This window comes from Diaporthe citri (assembly GCF_014595645.1).
Source record: "Diaporthe citri strain NFHF-8-4 chromosome Unknown scaffold_10, whole genome shotgun sequence".
Taxonomy (NCBI): domain Eukaryota; kingdom Fungi; phylum Ascomycota; class Sordariomycetes; order Diaporthales; family Diaporthaceae; genus Diaporthe; species Diaporthe citri.
The window spans coordinates 310,124-330,100 of record NW_025064855.1 but is presented as its reverse complement, the minus strand read 5'-3'; the positions used below and the strand labels follow the sequence as shown (position 1 = coordinate 330,100).

At 53.2% G+C, this 19,977-nt stretch overlaps 7 protein-coding genes and 1 non-coding gene across 8 annotated transcripts; 7 read left to right on the top strand and 1 right to left on the bottom strand.

The window, feature by feature from the left end:
- Window positions 1-1,584: 1,584 nt before the first annotated feature.
- On the top strand, window positions 1,585-3,891 carry INS49_003317 (uncharacterized protein; the record flags this gene model as incomplete). The annotated part of the gene is made up of 1 exon (XM_043164111.1): window positions 1,585-3,891. The coding sequence occupies one exon, from the start codon at window positions 1,585-1,587 to the stop codon at window positions 3,889-3,891; it is 2,307 nt and encodes a 768-aa protein (XP_043018876.1).
- A 1,466-nt stretch (window positions 3,892-5,357) lies between these two features.
- On the top strand, window positions 5,358-8,915 carry INS49_003316 (uncharacterized protein; the record flags this gene model as incomplete). The annotated part of the gene is made up of 6 exons (XM_043164110.1): window positions 5,358-5,922; window positions 6,265-6,308; window positions 7,851-8,027; window positions 8,091-8,350; window positions 8,443-8,810; window positions 8,878-8,915. The coding sequence occupies 6 exons, from the start codon at window positions 5,358-5,360 to the stop codon at window positions 8,913-8,915; spliced, it is 1,452 nt and encodes a 483-aa protein (XP_043018875.1).
- A 1,221-nt stretch (window positions 8,916-10,136) lies between these two features.
- On the top strand, window positions 10,137-11,510 carry INS49_003315 (uncharacterized protein; the record flags this gene model as incomplete). The annotated part of the gene is made up of 1 exon (XM_043164109.1): window positions 10,137-11,510. One exon carries the CDS (start codon window positions 10,137-10,139, stop codon window positions 11,508-11,510), a length of 1,374 nt encoding a protein of 457 aa, XP_043018874.1.
- A 1,536-nt stretch (window positions 11,511-13,046) lies between these two features.
- Window positions 13,047-16,184, top strand: INS49_003314 (uncharacterized protein; the record flags this gene model as incomplete). Its single annotated transcript, XM_043164108.1, has 3 exons — window positions 13,047-13,165; window positions 13,236-13,326; window positions 13,395-16,184. The coding sequence occupies 3 exons, from the start codon at window positions 13,047-13,049 to the stop codon at window positions 16,182-16,184; spliced, it is 3,000 nt and encodes a 999-aa protein (XP_043018873.1).
- A 30-nt stretch (window positions 16,185-16,214) lies between these two features.
- On the top strand, window positions 16,215-16,705 carry INS49_003313 (uncharacterized protein; the record flags this gene model as incomplete). The annotated part of the gene is made up of 2 exons (XM_043164107.1): window positions 16,215-16,405; window positions 16,453-16,705. The coding sequence occupies 2 exons, from the start codon at window positions 16,215-16,217 to the stop codon at window positions 16,703-16,705; spliced, it is 444 nt and encodes a 147-aa protein (XP_043018872.1).
- A 107-nt stretch (window positions 16,706-16,812) lies between these two features.
- Window positions 16,813-17,301, top strand: INS49_003312 (uncharacterized protein; the record flags this gene model as incomplete). The annotated part of the gene is made up of 1 exon (XM_043164106.1): window positions 16,813-17,301. The coding sequence occupies one exon, from the start codon at window positions 16,813-16,815 to the stop codon at window positions 17,299-17,301; it is 489 nt and encodes a 162-aa protein (XP_043018871.1).
- A 283-nt stretch (window positions 17,302-17,584) lies between these two features.
- Window positions 17,585-17,687, top strand: INS49_003311. Its single transcript has one exon. It is a non-coding gene; the product is annotated as a tRNA-Ser (tRNA).
- Window positions 17,688-18,190: 503 nt separating this feature from the next.
- INS49_003310 (uncharacterized protein) lies at window positions 18,191-19,233 on the bottom strand (the record flags this gene model as incomplete). Its single annotated transcript, XM_043164105.1, has 3 exons — window positions 18,191-18,844; window positions 18,897-19,004; window positions 19,087-19,233. 3 exons carry the CDS (start codon window positions 19,231-19,233, stop codon window positions 18,191-18,193), a joined length of 909 nt encoding a protein of 302 aa, XP_043018870.1.
- Between the last annotated feature and the right edge of the window lie 744 nt (window positions 19,234-19,977).

The window sequence follows — 19,977 nt, the reverse complement described above, 5'->3', positions numbered from 1 at the left end:
CAGTCCACGGCGCTCGTCCTGACTCAACCTTCGGACAGGCCTGGCGTTGCCTCCACCGGGATGCGACAAAGATAGAAGCAGCAGAATCAGGACTGCTGGTGCTGGTGGCGTGATTCCAGCCTCGAACTTTGGAAGGCTCGTGAAAGGTGTGCGTACGGTATAGAGTAATACAGTCTCTAGTTATCCGTAGGTCCGTTGAATACGAGGGATTGTCTTGAAGCGTGGGAGAAAGCGAGAGAGTGGCAATGGCGCAAGGAGATGAGTAAGCCCCGGTCGTCTCTGGCGAGGGTGCCTTCTTCAGTCAGCAATTGATGCCATCACGAACGGTTGATGCGTTGTTTACTTTCCAAATGCGCAATCGAAGGGGTAAGTCATGCCGTGCCGTGCAATCAAATAAACAACCAGTTAATCGGTCACCACCTGCATTGATCATGTCACATTTCACAGAGGAAGATCCTCCATGTTGGTCGCTTGGGAGACGACTGCAAGGCGCAGGACTGGCCCTCCAATCAGGAAGGGGAAGAAGAGGCCGGCCAGGAGGGTTGGAGGGTGGGAAGGTGGGAAGGTGGGCCGTGCCTGGGGGACCCTTCCCCAGGAGGCGCTCTTTGTTGCAGCGCTAGCCACCGTGAGGGGGCCGGTGGCAGGTGATCGCCCAAACCTTGGAAGGAATACCTGGGGAGGAGGGAGTCCAGAACCCACAATCCCAGCCATCCCATCCCATGCACACCCTTCCCAACCAGCCAATTCGCGGTTTTAGACCAGCCTGCCAGCCCGTGTTTCCTGTTTCCAAGAATACGAGCGAGCGAGAACGAACGAGGTCATCACTCGTCGGCATTGTTTGTCTGTCCGTCTGTTCTGCTTGCCAGTCACTCTGGCCGATTGTTTTCTTCCCTTTTTTTTTTTACCATTTCCTACCTGGCACTTGCACTTGCATACAGTACCTTCATTCGAGTCGATTGCATCACTTTGCTCGTGCTCAATTCCGTCAGCACGACTCCTCTCGGCCCACACTCTGACCCATCGTATTGCTTCTCGCCTAGCCATCCGCCCTCTCTTCGCCCGACCCACTCAATAAGCATAAGTATAGACAGGGCTGGCACGGGCTGTGCTGCACTCGATTTGCACCGGCAAGACGCTGTTGAGAGCGAAACCAAGGACGAACAGCGACAGGGACGAACCCAACACCACAGAAGAGCACAGCTGAGGAAAACAGCAAGAAAGCAGAGGAAACCGCCTGGAAATTGTCGCAAATTTATCGAGCAGCAATCGGTTGCATTGCGTTATTACCTTCCCTTACCATCGAACCGCCAAGCAAGGGCACTCATTCCCTCCCGCCTCTATCTATCCTCTCCCTCGGCCCAATTTACGGTGCTCCTGGCTCGTGGTTGCAGCGCTCTCTCAACCTCCGACACGCTGCTCCAGTTAATTCCTAGTCCTGATTCAAACTCCGCGCTCTGACTGGCAAACACTCCCGCCCGCCCCCGTCGCTGAGGCCGTTCGTCCGCTGACCGGCCAGGGAAGACCATTTCTTGCTCTGAGACACTTTACCTATTCCTGAAATTGTGATCCTCAATCTCCGACAGCATGCCTCGATACTCTTTCGAGTCTGAAGGCGACGAAAGGGAGGCCTTCAACGCCAGCTCTTCCACCGATCAACCTACACTGCATCAGCAGCAGACACAGCCCACAATGTCCCAATACCCTCCAGCCGCCGGCTCGAGGCGCTACGAGCAACCTCGCTACGAAGACTCGCCCAGTCGACAGGCCATGCCCGGCGCACACCCAGACTCCGCCTTTGCCCAGATGCGCGCAAACAGGAGGTCGAGCCGGGAGGGCATGCCACCACCAAACTCGAGTCGAACACCCTACATGGCCGCCGGCTCTGCCGCAGGCTTCGGAGCTGGAGCTGGTGCAGCATCAATGCAGCCAGTGTCGCCGCAAAGTTATACTCAATCACCTGTAACCCCACAAGCTCAAGGCCAATGGAGGCCTGACCCAGACTACTATGCTCCCCCACAGAGCAACATCACCCCAGGTGCGGACAACTTTAGTGAGGCGGCGGCCGGGGGAGTCGCGGGCATTGCTTACGGTGTAGCAGAACAAAACCCAAGAGAGAGTGGTCTCGACGCCATGAGAGGCCCCAACTACCCCCAACAAACCTACCAAGCACAAGACCCATACGGATACGGACGAGGAAACAACGATTACGGGATGCATGACCCCCAAGCTAGTCTGCGGCCAGGCGCAGCAGCATACACTGGCGACAATGCTGGTGACCGTGCCTCACATTCCAGCTTGCAAGGCCTCAACGCCGCCGCAGTGCCAATGGCTCAGTCTTCCCCCGGTTACAGGTCGAGAAGTCCAGGCTACGGCCCAGGACCCTACCGCGACGACCCGTACCAAGGCTACTCAGTACACAGCCACGCCAACTTGGGCACCGTCGACCCCAACGAGATCCTCGACGACGGCGACGACGGGCTCGATTATAACCAGAGGGGGGCTCGGCATAGCATGCTGAGCCTCGGTCATTCGAGCGGCAAAAGCGGTCACAACGGGACTGGAGCAGCAGCAGCAGGGGGTGCGGCTGCCGGCGCTGGCGTGATGGGCGCCATCGGCGGCCTCGTTGGCAAGAACGGAGCCAGTCGAGATGGCAACGGCCACTACGACGCCGTTCAGGGCAACACGGGATACCAGGGTGCCGGTGGCAGCGCGTATGACCTCGGCACACACGGCGCTGAAAAGTCTGCATGGCTTGAGAAACAGGGTTCAAGTTCCAAGAAATGGAAGTTGCTGATCATCGGTGGCGTTCTCTTGCTGGTCGCCGTTGCCGTCGCACTGGGCGTCTACTTCGGTGTCGTCAAGAACAAGGGCTCGGGTGGTGCTGCCGCTGGCAAGTCGGCTGCGGACGACACGGCTGACAATGGAGACCTCAACATCAACAGCTCCGAGATCAAGAAGCTCATGAACAACGCGAATCTGCACAAGGTCTTCCCTGGCATCGACTACACGCCGATCAACACGCAATACCCCGACTGCATCCACAACCCCCCTTCGCAGAACAACATCACCCGGGACCTGGCCGTGCTGTCTCAGCTGACTAACACCGTCCGACTGTACGGGACAGACTGCAACCAGACGCAGATGCTTATCCATGCCGTCAACCAACTCGAGCTCAAGGACACGGTCAAGATCTGGATGGGTGTATGGCAGGACGGCAACACCACCACCAATGAGCGGCAGCTCAGCCAAATGTGGGACATCCTTGACGAGTTCGGGGACAGCTACTTCAAGGGCCTTATCGTCGCCAACGAGATCCTCTTCCGCGAGCAGATGACGGCCTCGGAGCTGGGCTCGCTGCTCTCGGAGGTGCGCACCAATTTGACCAACAGGCAGCTGTCGTTGCCGGTGGCGACCTCCGACCTGGGCGACGACTGGACTTCGGAGCTGGCGCAGATGAGCGACTACATCATGTCCAACATCCACCCCTTCTTCGCGGGTGTCAACGCCAAGGACGCGGCATCATGGACGTACTCGTTCTGGTCAAACCAGAACGGCGGCTTCTGGAAGTCCGACATAAGCAAGAACATCATCGCCGAGACCGGCTGGCCGTCGCAGGGTGGCACCGACTGCGGCACCACCGAGGTCACTGACTGCCCCAACGCTTCGGTTGCCGGAATCGACGAGATGAACACGTTCATGGACAACTGGGTCTGCCAGGCCCTCACCAACGGCACCAACTATTTCTGGTTCGAGAGCTTCGACGAGCCCTGGAAGATTATGTACAACTCGGGCAGCCAGAACTGGGAGGACCACTGGGGCCTCATGGACGTCAACAGGAACCTGAAGGATGGAGTCAAGATCCCCGACTGCGGGGGGAAGACGGTTGATTGAGCTGAGACCAGGAAATATTTAATGATGTATATGAAGAGAAGATTTGACGGGTTCATATTTTTTCTGTTTTTTTTGGTTCCGAGATCTTCTGAGACATTTTGATATCTAGAAGCGATACGGGACTTGATCTAAGGCGGCTTCTGTGGCATGTGCTGGTCCTTGGGCCCGAGGCCCCAGGTGACCCTGCCAGCAGGGACCGCATAAAACATTTGACCATGCGTGTACGATTTGATTTGATAAACTTCCGGGGGGTTCGGTTTGCATTTACTTGGGCGGACAATTAAACAAAAACTGGCGAGGCACGCTTCTCATGGGCATCAGCTTCTTTCTTGTGGCCTGTGGTTATACACACCACAACAGACCGCGTCATTTACGCTTCCTTTCTGGGCTACAAAAGGTCTTCTGGACTGTCTTCTTTTGACGGCGACCTGTTAGACATGCTTCCTGGGCACGCTTTGATACATGTTGGAGTTTTGGGACTGGGTTGGGACACTCATGATCGTGTGCTTTGACATGAGAGCTGGATCGGGACACGGGGGTGGGCGGTTGGGCCATGGCTAATTATATATACACCAAGTTGGACGGTTAAAATCTATTATTACAGCATTCATCTGTTTATTTCTTAGAGTGAGATGTCACTGAGATAAGTCCCCGTAATAACCTACAGTGTAAAACAGTACAGCAGAAAGGGCGACCTCTGGCTTCCCTTTATCAGCGGGCTTTGATCGGCCAAGGCTGAGGCTGATCTGCACAATATGCCGTGGGTTCTAGGATAGTCCGTTCAAAAGATCCTCACAGACCATGAACGGTTCTGGGCGGTAGAGGACAACGAGGCTATCACAAACTCCCATTCCATCAACATACTCCATGGTTTAACGACACTATTTGCTGCTGCAAAAAGGGCAGAAACATTTTGGGAGACCGCTTAGAAATTCATAAGATCTATAAAATTCTGTGTCATAAGGAATCGCAGCAATCGAGCTTGTGTTCTGGACAAGCAATCATAGGGTGACGTGCATTGAACATGGGCGAGGGTGCATGATGCTCATCCAAAAGGCTTGAATCCTCCAACTCGGACTGTTTTTTGTGCAGTGTCATAACTGGAGTACCAGATCCCGAGGCACTGAGTAAGAAACCGCTTTCAACATGCTGATTGTTGCCTGGAGTTGACAATGCCCTGAATCAAAGTACAATAAAGCATCAGCCTTTGCCCTGAAGCACATGGAGGGCTCTTTGACAGAGGAACAAAACCGTCGTGTGGTAACAAAGGCATTGTTGCCTCCAATCTATTGTCTCTGGAACGAGCGTGGTTCCAAGTCCACTAAATATATATTCGCAGCCTCATCATCGATCCCAACAGCCATTTCTCTCCTCACTGAACACCTCACCATCCTGGCCTCAACTGAAAACCTGCATCTGCGCACGCCATCTTAAACACATCTTTATCAACTTTGATCACCGAAATTATGATGGAGCCCATTCCTACCCCCGAAGAGAGACAGGCTCGGGCTCAGCAGAAGAAACAGGCCAAGATGCAACGCGTGGCCATCATCATCCTCGCCTTCCTCGCGTCCGGCCTCCTGGCCTCTACCATCTCCCTAGCCGTTTTCTACGCCCGCCACGTCCAGCGGTGTCGCGCCTACATGCCCCCCGAGGTGTCCAACGCCCCGGCTGTGCCTCAGGCGCCCCCGGTGGGCCGCCGCTCGAGCGACAAGCTCGTCGTGGTCCCCGTGGTCTCCAGGACACCCCCCACGGCCCCCTCGTCGAAGGATACCCCCGACGCCGCCCCCTTGGTGGTCAGGGCCCCCACTATGTCCATCTACCCCATCACCAACAGCACGAACGGCTCCTCGCGCGACAATGACTCCAAGCAGTGCGACCCCGGCTCCGTCTGGGGCGGCCAGGCGCTCGACGAACTGGATCACGGTTATATGCCGCTGATGCAGAAGGCGCTGAGCGTTTCGCCGGTCGGGGTTGCGGGCGAGATCCGCGACTACTACCATACGGCGCTGCAGAGCGTCTTTCGTTGCGGTGAGTCGATGGAGTTTGGACAGCTTGAGCTTGTTGATGCTTGTAGGTCTGGGTATGTTGTTGAGGGGGAGAAGGTAGAGTGCGACGAGGGTGGGAGCATTGGTAACTCTACTTTGGCTTCGGTTTAAGTGCAGTGCTTTTATTGCGACTGCCGCTCTCTCTTTTCATTTTTTGTTCTCTGGATTTCCTTGGTTTCCAGGCTATTAGGACTAGGTTAGTAGGCGTTCTACTGAAAATGCATCATTTTCTCATCTCGACTGATTATTTGTTTTATCTTGTGACACTTCTGACATTTCCATACCCTTAACAAGTGACGTTGCTAACTGCACGTTTCTTGTCTAGAACGTCACATGTCTCTTCTCGATACCATGAATGCACTGGTTACGGTGAGGTTATCTACCTCAGTGGATGGACTCATAAGGCTCTGCCGGCCATACAACGATGCAAAATGTTCTTGCCCACCATCACAAATCTCTCTTGGATTTCGATGTCTGTTTTCGATCATTCGACGGAACTGATGCTGGCTCAAATCAAGTACCAAAATCTCAAAACACCTTACAACGGTTCGTGTTTTCATTATTGAGAACGACTAACAATTTGAGCTCATTGGTGGATGCAAGCATCAGTGCATATCGATGGTTTCTTTCGCGAGAGGCATGTTAGATAATGGCAGGGGTGCGGATTGATTTACCACGGGAAAGGGGAATCAGTCTAGCTGAAGCGTCTTTGTTTTCTTGGCGCACCATTTGTGGCTCTGCGGAGGCTCCTTCCTGGCTGGCTGGATGAAGTGTGTCAGATTAAGCATTCGCCTGTTCATCCGTCCATTAACACAGCTGGCCCAAGTGCCGCTGCGCCCGATCAACCAACAGACGAAGGAAGGCGGATGTGCTTTTAAGATTGACAAGGAGGGCTTATATAAGCCGCTTGAGATATTCGGAACGCAGCCCAGCAGACTCAGGGCGACGTTTTATGTAAATGCTATTGTTGAGAGGTGATCTGCCGAGTTAAAATGGTGGCCGTCCTGCAACTTCGGAACAATAAGTCTACTAGTATGTTCTTGTCCTTCCCCGGCATTTATTTTCCGCTGCCAATTACCAGGAAGCACGGGATAATGGTTTGGTACTAATCAATGGATGTTTCGAAACGAAGGGCGGGACGGATCATGCCCCTGCCATTTTAAGTGCAAAATAGGCACTCATGACATGAAGCCCGTGGTCGACTTAGCTTTGGCGTGGAGTCGATAGTTATTAGAGGATCAGTGTTTGCCCAGTATCCATAGGTTGGGATGATTCTCTTCCTTTTGCCTTCATCGTCTCTCGTTCTCCTGATATCGCCATTCTTCTTCGTCACTCGCTCAATATGTTGTACAGTCATGCCATTGTCAAATAATAGCGTTGGATGCTTAGTCTATTAGGCTAGCTAACGTCTATTCAACGGGAGGGAAGGCCCCTATTTATAGTTATTATCCTCCATACAATGGCAAACATATAGAGAAAAGGATATCCCGTATTAATAATAGCCTAGATATCTAGAATATTCCAACAGCCATTACCATTGCGCTCTGCGCAACTGTCGCACATGCGGACAAGATGGTATGGGCTTCGGTTATGCCCCGCCAGTAAAGCACATGGATTAACTTCGACGACAGCTCCGCTTCTCCTGTTCGCAGCTGGTGACCCAGCGTCTTGATCCGTGAGTGTGGCGCCAGAGAAAACTTGTTGCCTTCTGAAGTCTTACCTATTCCATCAGCGTAGTCCAACCTGGACAAAATCCATCTCAACACGTGCACCAGGTACGCACCCAAGTTCTCAATCAGTTCAAATGTAGAGGAATAAGTGATTGACGTTGCCTTCTCAGATTGTTGGAGGCGTAAGTAATCCCCAGCGTGCATGATTACTTGGCCGCGGACATGGAGCTAAGGATAATAGAATGCTTTCAACGTCACCATGGACCCAGCACACGACATACCAGCCGAAGCATCTTGCACAACATGCACTTTCACTGAGGACTTTTCCAACTACTGGACACCATCCATGTACTTTCAAGCTCGCAACGGGACCTTCAAGCGTGTCCCCCAGATAGCTAATCAGGGCTTCAACGGCGCCGTGAGTACACCTCGCTAGGAACACTCTGCGCGGATTTCCCAGACTCATCTGATGATTATCCAGGATGGCGGTATGACCGTTTACTACGTGACACCCGATGACGCAAGCGTCAACATCACGGCGTTCGCTCCAGGTTTTCGCATGGTTGTGGGAGACCCTACCAGCCGAGCACAGGGCGGCTTCGACGGCGCGATGAACTCTTATCGCTGCTACACCGGGAAGAACTTCGAGCCGAATCCGTTTGGAGTATCTGACAATGACACGTCTACATTTCCGACACGGTACTGCGCTGGCGGTGTGAGGGTTGCCATCTTCTTTCCAACGTGAGTGACTACTATACACGCGTACACATATACACAAACGCAAGCTTGTATTCACCCCAGAGATGCCGCGAACTGACAGAGGCTTGTTACAGATGCTGGGACGACGTCAACCTCGACAGTGCCAACCACAAGTCACACGTCACTTTCGGTGACAACGGATGCCCCTCCTCACACCCCGTCCGCCTTCCTCAAGTGTTCTTCGAGACTGTCTGGGACACAGGCGTGTTCCCCGAGTCAGAATGGCCAGAGGATGGCAGCCAGCCGTTTGTGTGGGCGCAGGGCGATGCGACAGGATACGGACACCACGCTGACTACCTGTTCGGCTGGAAGGGGGACTCGCTGCAGCGAGCCATGGACGCGAGGTGCGACTTTGCTGGGTGCACAGAACTTCAAACGCAGGGGTTTTCTGCAGGCAATACGTGCACCCAAGAGCCGATTGTCAAGGAGCCTGTTGATGGCTGTGAGTGCCCTGGCTTGGCGGACACGAAGACGAGCCTGAGGTGCCATTGCTAACGGTAATGATACAGGGTTGGAAGCTCTGCCTGGAAACTTGACAGTGAACTAGGCTCCTGCTGGTTCCCAAAGCATTGAGATACGACGGCGCAATGAAAATACTGAAGGAGTGAAAATGAAGAGCCGGATCCCATGGTCTGTATGGTACATGGGTCCAACAGCTAGACGTTGTCTAGCAAAAATCTAGGAAGGTTCAACATGTTCAATAAAAGCACCAATCTCGACGTTATCGTTAGTCTGGACAGAACGTAATTACGGAGGGAGAAGCAGACAGCTAATATGGTGTCCTTCGGAGTTGAAGCAACGGAACAAATGGTATGTCAAACAGTACACTACCTAGACCTGACCAGCTTGAGCTTGAACACTTAAAACCTAGTAAGTTTAAGCCTTGAAGCAAAGATATGAGATCTGCGGCTCGAATGGTAACAGGGTCTCCAGGTAAAATGCGACCAGCGGGTTTGTAACATTTATGACGGTAGAGGTGATAGATAATCAAATATTCCCAGCGATGCCACGTGCATACAACTTTGGTTCAGTAATATCCTCGTGGGCGTCTCTTTGTGTAGTTGAAAATTGCGCCTGACTCCTGTTCCACAACGGACAGGAACTCGACCCAACTGCGGGCTCACGGGGTTGGATCTCGAGGCCATTATTCGGACCTTGCCTGCTCAGTTCCATAGACTTCTCGGTTGCTTTCTTACGATGTAGACTGCCGAATCGGTAATAGCTTCTAAGTTGTCCGGACTGGCTCAGCTGGCAAAAAGATCTCAAGGACACGGCACAGCAGCTTTGTATGGGGACCTGGAAGGCCCCTATTCCGCTGGAGTCCAGCCTGGATGGGACGGGAAAACGAGGGAGATTCGAATTGACTAGACAAGATGAGATGAGCAACGGAAAGACACAGCACCGAATGCGGACAATGTCGAAACCTATCACGAATTCTACCATGAACTCTACTTCGAGCACAAAGAAAGTGCGCGCTTGAAGAGTAGCTCAACCAGGTAACGGTCCGATCAAACTTACCGTGCATGTTTGAGAGCTTTCTCACGGGACGTCGTTACCCGTGTGTAAGAAGTGGCCGGACAAAGGCAAGCCAGGCTTTGGCAGACTGGACCAATCAAGGGGGTAATTCCGAAGGTTGACTCACCTATTGCAATTGTATATAGCCCTTCTATTTGCCACCTGCGATAGGAAGACCTTACCAGGAATCCAAGTCAATATAAGAGAGCTGATTTAGAAAGCACCAATCGCAGATCCTCCCAACAAAATCATCATGGGCAGCTTCGGAGCGAACTATGAGGATCTTGTTCCAGAACAAGACCTGTATTATTTTGGTAATGCTACCGTCAAAGGAATACGAGATCAGCTCCGAGAGAACGGGCTTCCCACAGGCGGTCTCAAGTACCAGCTTTATCTTCGTCTGGTGGAGAACGGCCTGCGGCTATACAACGACAATCGATCTGATAGTATTGGGGATGATCAAGAAGAAGACAACGGTGAGCCAGATAATGGATCCGACATTCCTTTTGAGGTAGACGATAGCGAGCTAGACAATAGCGAGGAGAATTACGTAGAGGGAGATGAGAGTGAGTCAGAGAGTGGGGAGGAGATCAGCGAGGCAGGCGATACTAGTAGCGAATCAGGAGATGGAGGCAAGCAACCACCAAAATCGGACAAGAAAAGAGGTAGAGACGATGACGATGAGGAGGACGAGAATGATAACGGGGACCCCCAAGACCGAGGACCGCCAGCCCGCAGCAGGAGGAGACTCGGCATTGCCCTTCCACCAGAACTGCGAACTATAATCATCGAGAATCTCAATGCCCCTGGGGTATGGAACCTGATCGATTCGGCTCCAGAGGAGTACTTGAGCAGGGACTTCAACGCACTCATATTGGAAGCACGATATCAGTATCGCCTAGACTACCCTCCTGTTGCTCCTGTCGATACCCCTGGCAGCTTTAGGAAGACCGTCCCCTACCCCTGGCCGGGTCCCGGTCCCGAACGCCCCTTGTCTCTACTGGAATGGGTCGCGAGACGGGCCACACTCGACTCCAGGTTCGGGACGGCCAACCGTACACGCATCATGCGAGTCATTGACGCATACCTTCAGGTATACGGGACGGCTGACCCGGGGGCGCTCCCGATGCCGAACGAAAGAGAAGCAATACTGTATTACTTCCGCAACCGCGCCAACCTCCTCGTCATCAACCACACCCCCCTCACGCACGCCGCTCGGGCCCAAAACCCAGGCGCCGTGCAACTCCTCCTGCTGCGCGGCGCGGATGTGAACGAGGTGGTCAACGGCATGACCGCCCTCGAGCACGCGGGCTCGGCCGGGTTCATGCTGGGCCCCCTCCACCAAAACACCTTCCAGACGGCCTATGCTCTGATCGGGGCCGGTGCCGACGTCTCGGTGCTCGGCGACAGCTCGCGCTTACAATCATCAGTCGCACTTCAGATGCTGACGGGAGACCCGGTACCTGCGCCGGGCCTGGAGCTGCCAGGAGACTTTCCGAGGATCGACAATCTAGGCTTGAGCACCCGCCAATTGATTGCCGACGAACGATCCCAGCCTTACGAGAGGATGCTTTTAACCCTGTTTGTTATTTTTTACAGGACAATGGTCTATCCACGATACATTTGATGTCTGATTAGTTCCGCAATGTTGTACTTGGCTATGTTTTGTATCAAATGTTGGGCTTTGGAACTTCAAGTTCTCTTCGGAATGACGTTAATGCTGAGGCAACTGTACTGGACATGAGGTGTTACTTATTGAGGGTGAGATATGTTGATAGTACCTTGGTATCTGGTTTTGTTCCGTTTTCCTTTTTTTTTTCCTCTTTCCTTCTCTATCTAATGAAGTTCAGAGTAGTTTTTAAGTTGTACTAGACTGATTTTACTACATACCTAGACCTTGGGTGACAACGGCTTCACATGCCATCAAAACACAATGCAGTGAAATTCGCTACAGGTGCCAACAGCAAATATCGTTTGGTCCATTATGGTGCTTTCGTTTATAAATGTAATTGGACCCAGAGGATGATACAAATTTCTCCTACACAGGATCTAGCCTGCTTGACTTGTCTTATTGAAGCTCCGACCTCTACGCCCTTGACTGGATTTTATGCTCCATGGCTGTTATTAGTTGTTTGAGATATCTTGGAGGGCCCGGATATGCAAGCCTTAAGTGTCCTAACCTCTTACGGAAGGACAGTCAATTTCATCTGACCAGGTTCATTTGCCAATAGTTCTGCGGGATCTGAATCCTGTTCGTGGGTTATCTGGGGTATCCTGCACCGTTCGCTCATGTCAGACTTTCCCATAAACCATCCCACTCACCACCTGGGTGAAGCCAACGAGTCACTGCTTGCAACATGCCTCAGATGAGATTCGAGGCAGCCAACGGTGACTAATCACAGTCTTGCTTGTGTTCGCAGCTGGCTTATGCTTCACTTCGTCCTACAGGGTGATACAACTACAACCATTGTCCCGCACCCTGATCCGAGTTAGCGTACGCCCACCCAGCTTCTACAGTACGCCTACTTAGCTTCCAGCGTTGGCCTACCCAGTATAAAGAAAATTAGCTGCATCCGCACTAAAATGCAAGTATTGCGGGGTTTCTAATAAGCTAGAGTAGCTATTTTCTAATTTAAGCAATACTTTAAAAATACAAGCCTAAAAAGCCTAGAGCGCCCAGAGGGCCCCCGAGCCCCCAGAGCCCCCAGAGCCCCCAGAGCCCCCAGAGGGCCGCAGAGCGCCCAGAGGGCTGCAGAGCGCTTAGAGGGCGTAGAGGGCGCAGAGGGCGCAGAGGGCAGAAGAGGGCGCCGAGGGCGGCAGAGGGCGCAAAGGGCAAAAGGGCAGAAGTAACTTTTAAGTTGCAAATAAAGGGGTAGCTATAAAACCCTTTTGGAATAGCTATAATTATGCTTTATTAATAACCCCGCAGTATTAATATTTTATAACGCATGCAATTAATTTCCTTGTACTGGGTGGGCCAACGCTGGAAGCTGGGTGGGCGTACTGTGGAAGCTGGCTGGGCGTACGCTGACTCCCCTGATCCGCGCCTGCGTCGAGACATCGAGACATCCGCGTTTGGCGCGTTGGACTCGACCAACACTTGCACCTCTGAAATCAGTGTGGCCCGGGTTCCAGCCATCATATCCATATCGCCCACTGTACCATGGACTTCCCTGGCTGTCTTAATGATGAAGCACTCGAGCCGACCGTTGTCGGCTGCCGTGGCGATTTCGACTTTACCATCAAATTTGAGAAGATTTTCTTCTCATTGATACCATCCACGTTAGTAATATGTGCCTCTGTCTTATACCCTTCCCACCAGAAGCGGCTTCTGCTGACATCGACGTTGCAGATTGTTCATCGTTGCGTGCGCTCCACGTCTCGCCTTGCTCTGGCATCGGAAGGCCCTGGTGGGCGGCAAGCTACTCTGCTGCGTGAAACTGGTATGCTTCTGGGCAGATCTCGGAATCAACATCGTCGGGGATTGCTGGCTAACCTCGCGAGACTACAGGCCACACTTAGTTTGCTCTCCGCGCTGCAATTGACACTTCTGGTCTTGAGCATCGTCAACGCCGGGGCATACAAATCATACTTCGTCTCCGCATCAGCTCTAGCTCTAGTATCGGGCCTGGGTTTGATCATCCTATCGCTACTGGAGCATGCGAGATCGCCAAGGCCATCGATATTGATTAGCTTCTACCTCGCTCTGACACTACTCCTCGATGTTGCGCAGACTCGCACCTTGTGGTTGGCCTCGAGAAACCAGACAGAAGCCACGTTTTGCAGGGTGTACACATCCGCCTTGGCTCTCAAAGGAATCTCTCTGCTCCTGGAGTCACAGAACAAGACACGATGGATAGCTTGGGATACGAAAGAGCACAGCCCGGAAGAGACAAGTGGACTGTTTGGATTAGGCGCGTTCATCTGGCTGAATCGCCTCTTCTTGTCTGGGTATGCCAAGGTCTTGAAAGTTGGCGACCTCTACCCGCTGGATCCGGCTATGTGTGCCGGGACTTTGGATCAGAGACTGGCACGCCACTGGCAGAATTCCGAATCTGCGAGCCGGTCGAAGTATGGCCTTGCTCGTGCGTTGATGAAGGCCCTCGCGGTCCCGATCTTGTTGCCAGTCGTACCACGAGCAGCTATGGCTGCATTCCAATTCTGCCAGTCGTTCCTAATCAACGCTCTTCTCAACTACCTGGAAGAGCCAAAACCGTCCAAGAATGTTGGGTACGGCCTGATCGGAGCAACAATACTCATCTATCTAGGCATTGCTGTAACATTCGCGCTCTATTGGTACTACCAGGAGCGCGCAATATACATGGCCCGAGGAGCGCTGGTTGGTGCAATCTACAAGAAGACCACCGAGGTCGGTCTACCTGCAGCTGATAATTCTGCGCTCACACTGATGAGTGGTGACATCGAGCGCATAATCGCCGGATTTCTCAACATCCACGAGCTCTGGGCCAACACAGCACAGGTTGCCATTGCCTGCTGGCTCCTTTCGCAGCAGATCGGCCTGGCCTTCCTCGCCCCTTTGATCGTGGTTGGCGTCTTCGCCGTGTGCTCCACCATCCTAGCGAGATTGACCGGGCCACGTCAAAAAGTCTGGATGGAGGAGATCCAGAAGCGAGTCGGGCTCACTTCCACTGTGGTCGGGCAGATGAAGAACCTGAAGATGTCAGGCCTGGCTGCCCCGGTCGGCAAATTGATCCAGCAGATGCGTATTGACGAGCTGAGAGCCGGGGCACGATTCCGGATGATCTTGTCCTTCACCGCAACCCTCGGCGTCACACCGCTCTCCATCTCGCCGGTGATGGCGTTTGCATTCGCGTCCCGCACCCTTGGCGTTACGACTATTTTCACTTCGATGTCCTATATTGTCCTACTGGCAACACCTCTGTCTGTGCTCTTCCAGTCAATACCCACTCTGATGGCAGCGTTGACATGTCTCGACCGGATCCAGGTGTTCTTGGAGAGCGATGCGCGTCGAGACTTCAGGGTCGCGACATCTTCTCCGAAACGGGATGGGACAAGCACAGGGGAGAGTCCCACGGGAAATAGCAAGGGTAAATCTACTGCGCAACCCACGTACGCAATCGAGATATCAGGAGGATCTTTTGCCTGGAAGCCAGACCGGCAGGTGCTCAGTAGCATCGACCTCAAGATTCCTTCCGCAGCTCTGACTATCATCATTGGTCCGGTTGCTTCTGGCAAGTCAACGCTATGCAAGGCTCTCCTTGGTGAGACTTCCGTGGCCCATGGAACAACACGAACCGGTTTCTCTCCCGGTTTGACACGAGTCGGATATTGTGACCAGGCACCGTACCTGTCCACCGCTACCATCAGAGAGAACATTGTCGGATTCTCAGAGTTTGAGAAGGACAGATACGACGAGGCTGTCGAGGCCGCAATGCTGCGTCATGATTTGGATGTCCTGCTCCCTGAAGGAAATCACACCCAGATCGGCACTGACGGCATCACTTTGAGTGGCGGCCAGAAACAGAGGGTCTGCCTCGCGAGAGCACCGTACCATGACACTCATGTCGTGATCTGCGATGATGTTCTCAGGGGGCTCGATGCTGATATGGAGGACAACGTCTTCCGAAAGGTGTTCTCTACTAACGGGGTACTCCGCCGCCGGAAGGCAACGGTGATTTTGTCTACACACTCTGTGAGGTACTTGCCATTTGCAGATCACATAATCGCCTTGAATGAGAACGGGACAATCTCGGAGAAGGGGACGTTTCAAGAGCTGGTGGCAAACCGGGGCTATGTCTATGGCCTTAATGTCGAACACAGAACCGATCAGCATTCCGTGGACGGGGAAAGCCTCCCAACAGATGCGACGAAACCCGCGGAGAAGTTGAATACCGCCGCAGCGATCGCTCATAAAGACGCAAATATGTCAGAAGATGAGCATAGCCGTATGTTTGGCGACGTGCAGGTCTACAAGCATTATTTCGCGCGAATCGGCATCTCGTCCCAACTGGCCTTTCTTGTCTCTGCCGTAGCTTGGGGGTTCTTCTACAGTTTCCCAACTGTCTGGCTCACTTTGTGGTCTGACGACATTACGTCTGCCCATCCTGACCACTCAAATTCCTTCTTCCTCGGCCTCTACGCCCTGTTCCAAATCTGCACGCCAATATCACTGTTATTCATGAGCCTGATCTGCTTCAGAACAATGGTACACCAGTCTGGCTCTAGAATTCACCAGGATGCATTGAATACAGTCATCTCAGCACCTCTGCGGTTCTTCTCGAGGACGGACACGGGCACCATTACGAACTTTTTCTCCTAGGATATGACGCTGGTTGACGGGAGGCTCCCGATGGCCCTGACGAACCTGTCCCTCTACGTCTTCTCGTCCTTGGGCCAGGCCGCTGTGATCGCCACGTCTTCCCCGTACCTTGCCGTCACTTATCCATTCCTCTTGGCGCTTCTGTACTTCATACAGAAGTTCTACCTCCGCACGTCGCGGCAGATGCGACTTTTGGGCCTCGAAACAAAGAGCCCACTCTAGTAAGTTCAGAACCTTCAATGCAGAGGCCTGCGCTAACAATTCGCAGCTCCCATTTCATCGACACCATGAAGGGAATAGCCACCATACGCGCATTTGGGTGGGTTTCGGAGAACGTCCACGTGAACAAGACCTACCTAGATACATCGCAGAGGCCCGCCTACCTCCTCGCCATCATCCAGCGCTGGCTGGGCTTCGTACTCCGGATCGTTGTTGCGCTCCTGGCTATAGCAATCGTCACGCTGGCCACGCAGCTCGGCTCTAACTTCTGGATCCGCTTCCCAGCTGTGCTGACAGCATAACCATCGACGATACACCTCTCAACCTCATCGATCGTACTGCTCTCCGCGAACGAGTCCTGACCATCCCCCAGGAAGTGGTATTTCTCCCCGACGGTACCTCATTCCAGATGAACTTGGACCCATTTGGTGTTTCCTCTGAAGATTGCTGGGCTGTCCTGGATTCTGTCGGACTGAGGAACTTGGTTGAGGACCACGGGGGTCTTGCAGCTGGGATGGCCGTCGATATGCTATCCCAAGGGCAAAAGCAGCTGTTCAGTTTCGCCCGCGCCCTACTACGGCACAGAACAAGGGCCAGGAGTCTTAGCAATAGCTATGGTGAGACAGGCGCGGCGCAGCGGGGAATCCTGCTCCTCGACGAGTTCAGCTCTGGTGTTGACTACGACACCGACAGGGCCATGCAAAAGATTATCCGAGAGGAAGTTGAGGCCTACACGGTCGTCATGGTTAGTCACCGGCTGGAGATGGTCATGGACTTGGACAGGGTCATCATGATGGATGCCGGCAGTGTTGTGGAGACGGGGCGGCCTTCGACATTAATCGAAAAGGAGGGATCCAAGTTCAGGGATCTGTGGATGGTTGGCCGCGAGAAAACATGAATATGATGGGCCAGGATTTCGGTCCACTTTGTGAGAACTACACCTGCTCACTGGGGAGAACACACAATTCCATATTGGTACTGACTCTTTTAGGGGCTGTTATAAAGGAAGTGATCTTGCTGCAATGATATATCTGTCTAGATTTTATCCTTCCACATTGTATGCCACCGTAAACTGAACGGTACACAGATATGGCTGTTTCAAAGCAGATTCAACGAGATTCAAACCTCGCAAGCATGGTAAATGATTGGACACAAGATTAAATTTTGCATTTGGAAATTAAGGCGGTTTGGCCGAGTGGTCTAAGGCGATAGACTCGAATGTCAATTTGATGTTGATGTGATCTATTCTCTTCGGAGGCATCGGTTCAAATCCGATAGCCGTCGCTCAGTTTGTTTTTGCGCCCGTTTGTTGAACGGTTTGTCAATTTTTATTCTTTGGGGGAAGATGGATTTTTGTAAATGTCGTGGGCGTGAGAGTGTAGAGGCGCGGGGACTGCTAAGCTTTGCTTGCGGAGCGACGTTGAGCTTGAGGTCCAAGCTGTCGACGTTAACAAAAACCTCTCCAGCGCTGTTAGCTGGCGCCCTTCAGACTCGAGAAGAGGCGTCTCGAATGCTCCATTTCGTAATTGTAATATGGCAGGACATCGATTCGCTTCATTATTTTCATTAATTCATACATCCCTAATAGACCATATAGAAAGTTACATGAGTGACAGTAGTAGATACAAGTCGTGAGTCATACAAAGGAAATGGGAATACGACACAGTAGAATCTTTTCACGTCCAAACCTGTGCGGAGCAAGGAGTGTGTATGGCCGAGCCAACCCAGGGCCCGGCCAGCAAATGAATGGCAGCCAGCCAACATCATTTGGCTCTTCACCTCATCTCTTAGGCGTCGAAGGCTCGCGCATGCCGCCTGGCAGTGCCGCCGCCGCCGCCATTCTTCCCAGTTCCTTGGTTCCCACTTTCTTCGTCCGTGCCTTCGTCTTCTCCCGTCCCGGTAGTCCCTCCAGTCCCTGTGCCAGTGCCGGCACCAGTGCCGGCACCAGCACCGGTGCCAGCACCGGTGGCAGCTGGCGTAGCACCGGTAGCGGGCGGCGTAGCGGGCGGCGTCCCATTAACCGCACCATTGGCCATCTGGAAGGCAATGATACCACCAAACGGCCCCGCGGCATTGTTATTAGCAATCTTCATAAGGCAGACCCCCGACTGGCCGTTGACCTGCCCCGTGCAGGTCGTGCCGGCGGGGACGGTGAAGGCGACGTTGAAGTCCTGGTTGACGTTCGTGGCGCGCTTCTGGATGACGCCCGTGTTCTCGAGCAGGGACCGGACGTACGACTTCTTGGTGATGCTGCGCGGGCAGTTGCCCCGGGTTCCCGGGACGTCGGCCGTCGTCTGGGCCAGGGTGCCGTCGGCGAACTGGCCCGTCGCGCTCGGGTCGATGACGGCCTTGACGGCGCCGCAGCCGTCTGAGGTCACGACGTGGAAGACGCCTGTGACCTGGGAGTTGACCTGGGGGAGGGCGCCGCCGCCGGAGAGTTCCTGGGGGACTTGTCAGCTAGTCGTAATGACATGTGTCTGTCTGGGGGCGTACCTGGGCTTGCGCGACCATGTCGACCGTGTTCTTGCCACCGCCCGTGGTCCTTCCCAGACCATTTGTCTGGATGTTGGTCCTACCGAACACAGTGGTGTCGACTTCGGTCTGGACCAGTAATCGTCAGTAGTTAATCCTTTTGCACAATAAAGCGTCGTGGGTAGAATCCAGGGATCTGTCTGCCACTTACAACTTTGTTCTTTCCAGGGCCGGGAACCACACCACCTTGGATGGCCAACCCGGTGGTGTTTCCGGTGACATCACCCTGCATCTGGGCCACCTTGCCGTGTGCGGCGGCGAGGGGAACAAGAGATAGAATGAAAGCCTTGGATAACATGGTGGAGACTTGGAGCGGCAATGTCAATTATTGGAGTTGGGTATTCTGGTATTAGATCGGTAAATTCCTGTAGAGAGGGCAATTAAGGCACTGCCTCGAACCTTAGTTGACAAAGGTGATAAGGGAAATGGCTGCCAAGGAAAAGAAGACTGGCTGAGGCCAGACTTTTGTGGTGGGCGCAAAATGCTCGGGAGTAGTCTCGCTTCTTTTATACTTCAGCCTCGTCGAGTATCAATTGACGATCAACAGAATCCACAGCAGACGGAGAACAAAATGATCGCCGCGGTAGATCCCAGACTCAGAGCATCATTCTGCCCTTGATGCATGAAACCCGGTAAGCTTTCCCTACTGCCTGGCACTGAAGTATGATCATGTTTTCGTGATAGCTTCACCGACAGACCACTCGCCCACAGAGCGCGTGTAAACCACCAGTTGCCACCACACCGTCCATTCTGCCAAGGCGTATGGGCCGGGATGCAATCGCACACAACCCCACAATATCATTGGACGTGGTAGTTCGTGCCGAAGTCAAATCCATCTAAGCATAATGACAGGCTCGGAATTCCTTGGTGCAAGCTATGACATCTGTCGCCCAGTCTCAGGCATCATGGGTCGCCCGCGTGGCCAGGTGCCTGAGCAAAAGACTATGAAGATGCCTGCCCATCCTAGACTTGCATCCTCATTAGTCCGCGACGGACAGAAACCAGGCGAAACTGATATTGGAGGCAAGAAACCTAGATTTCA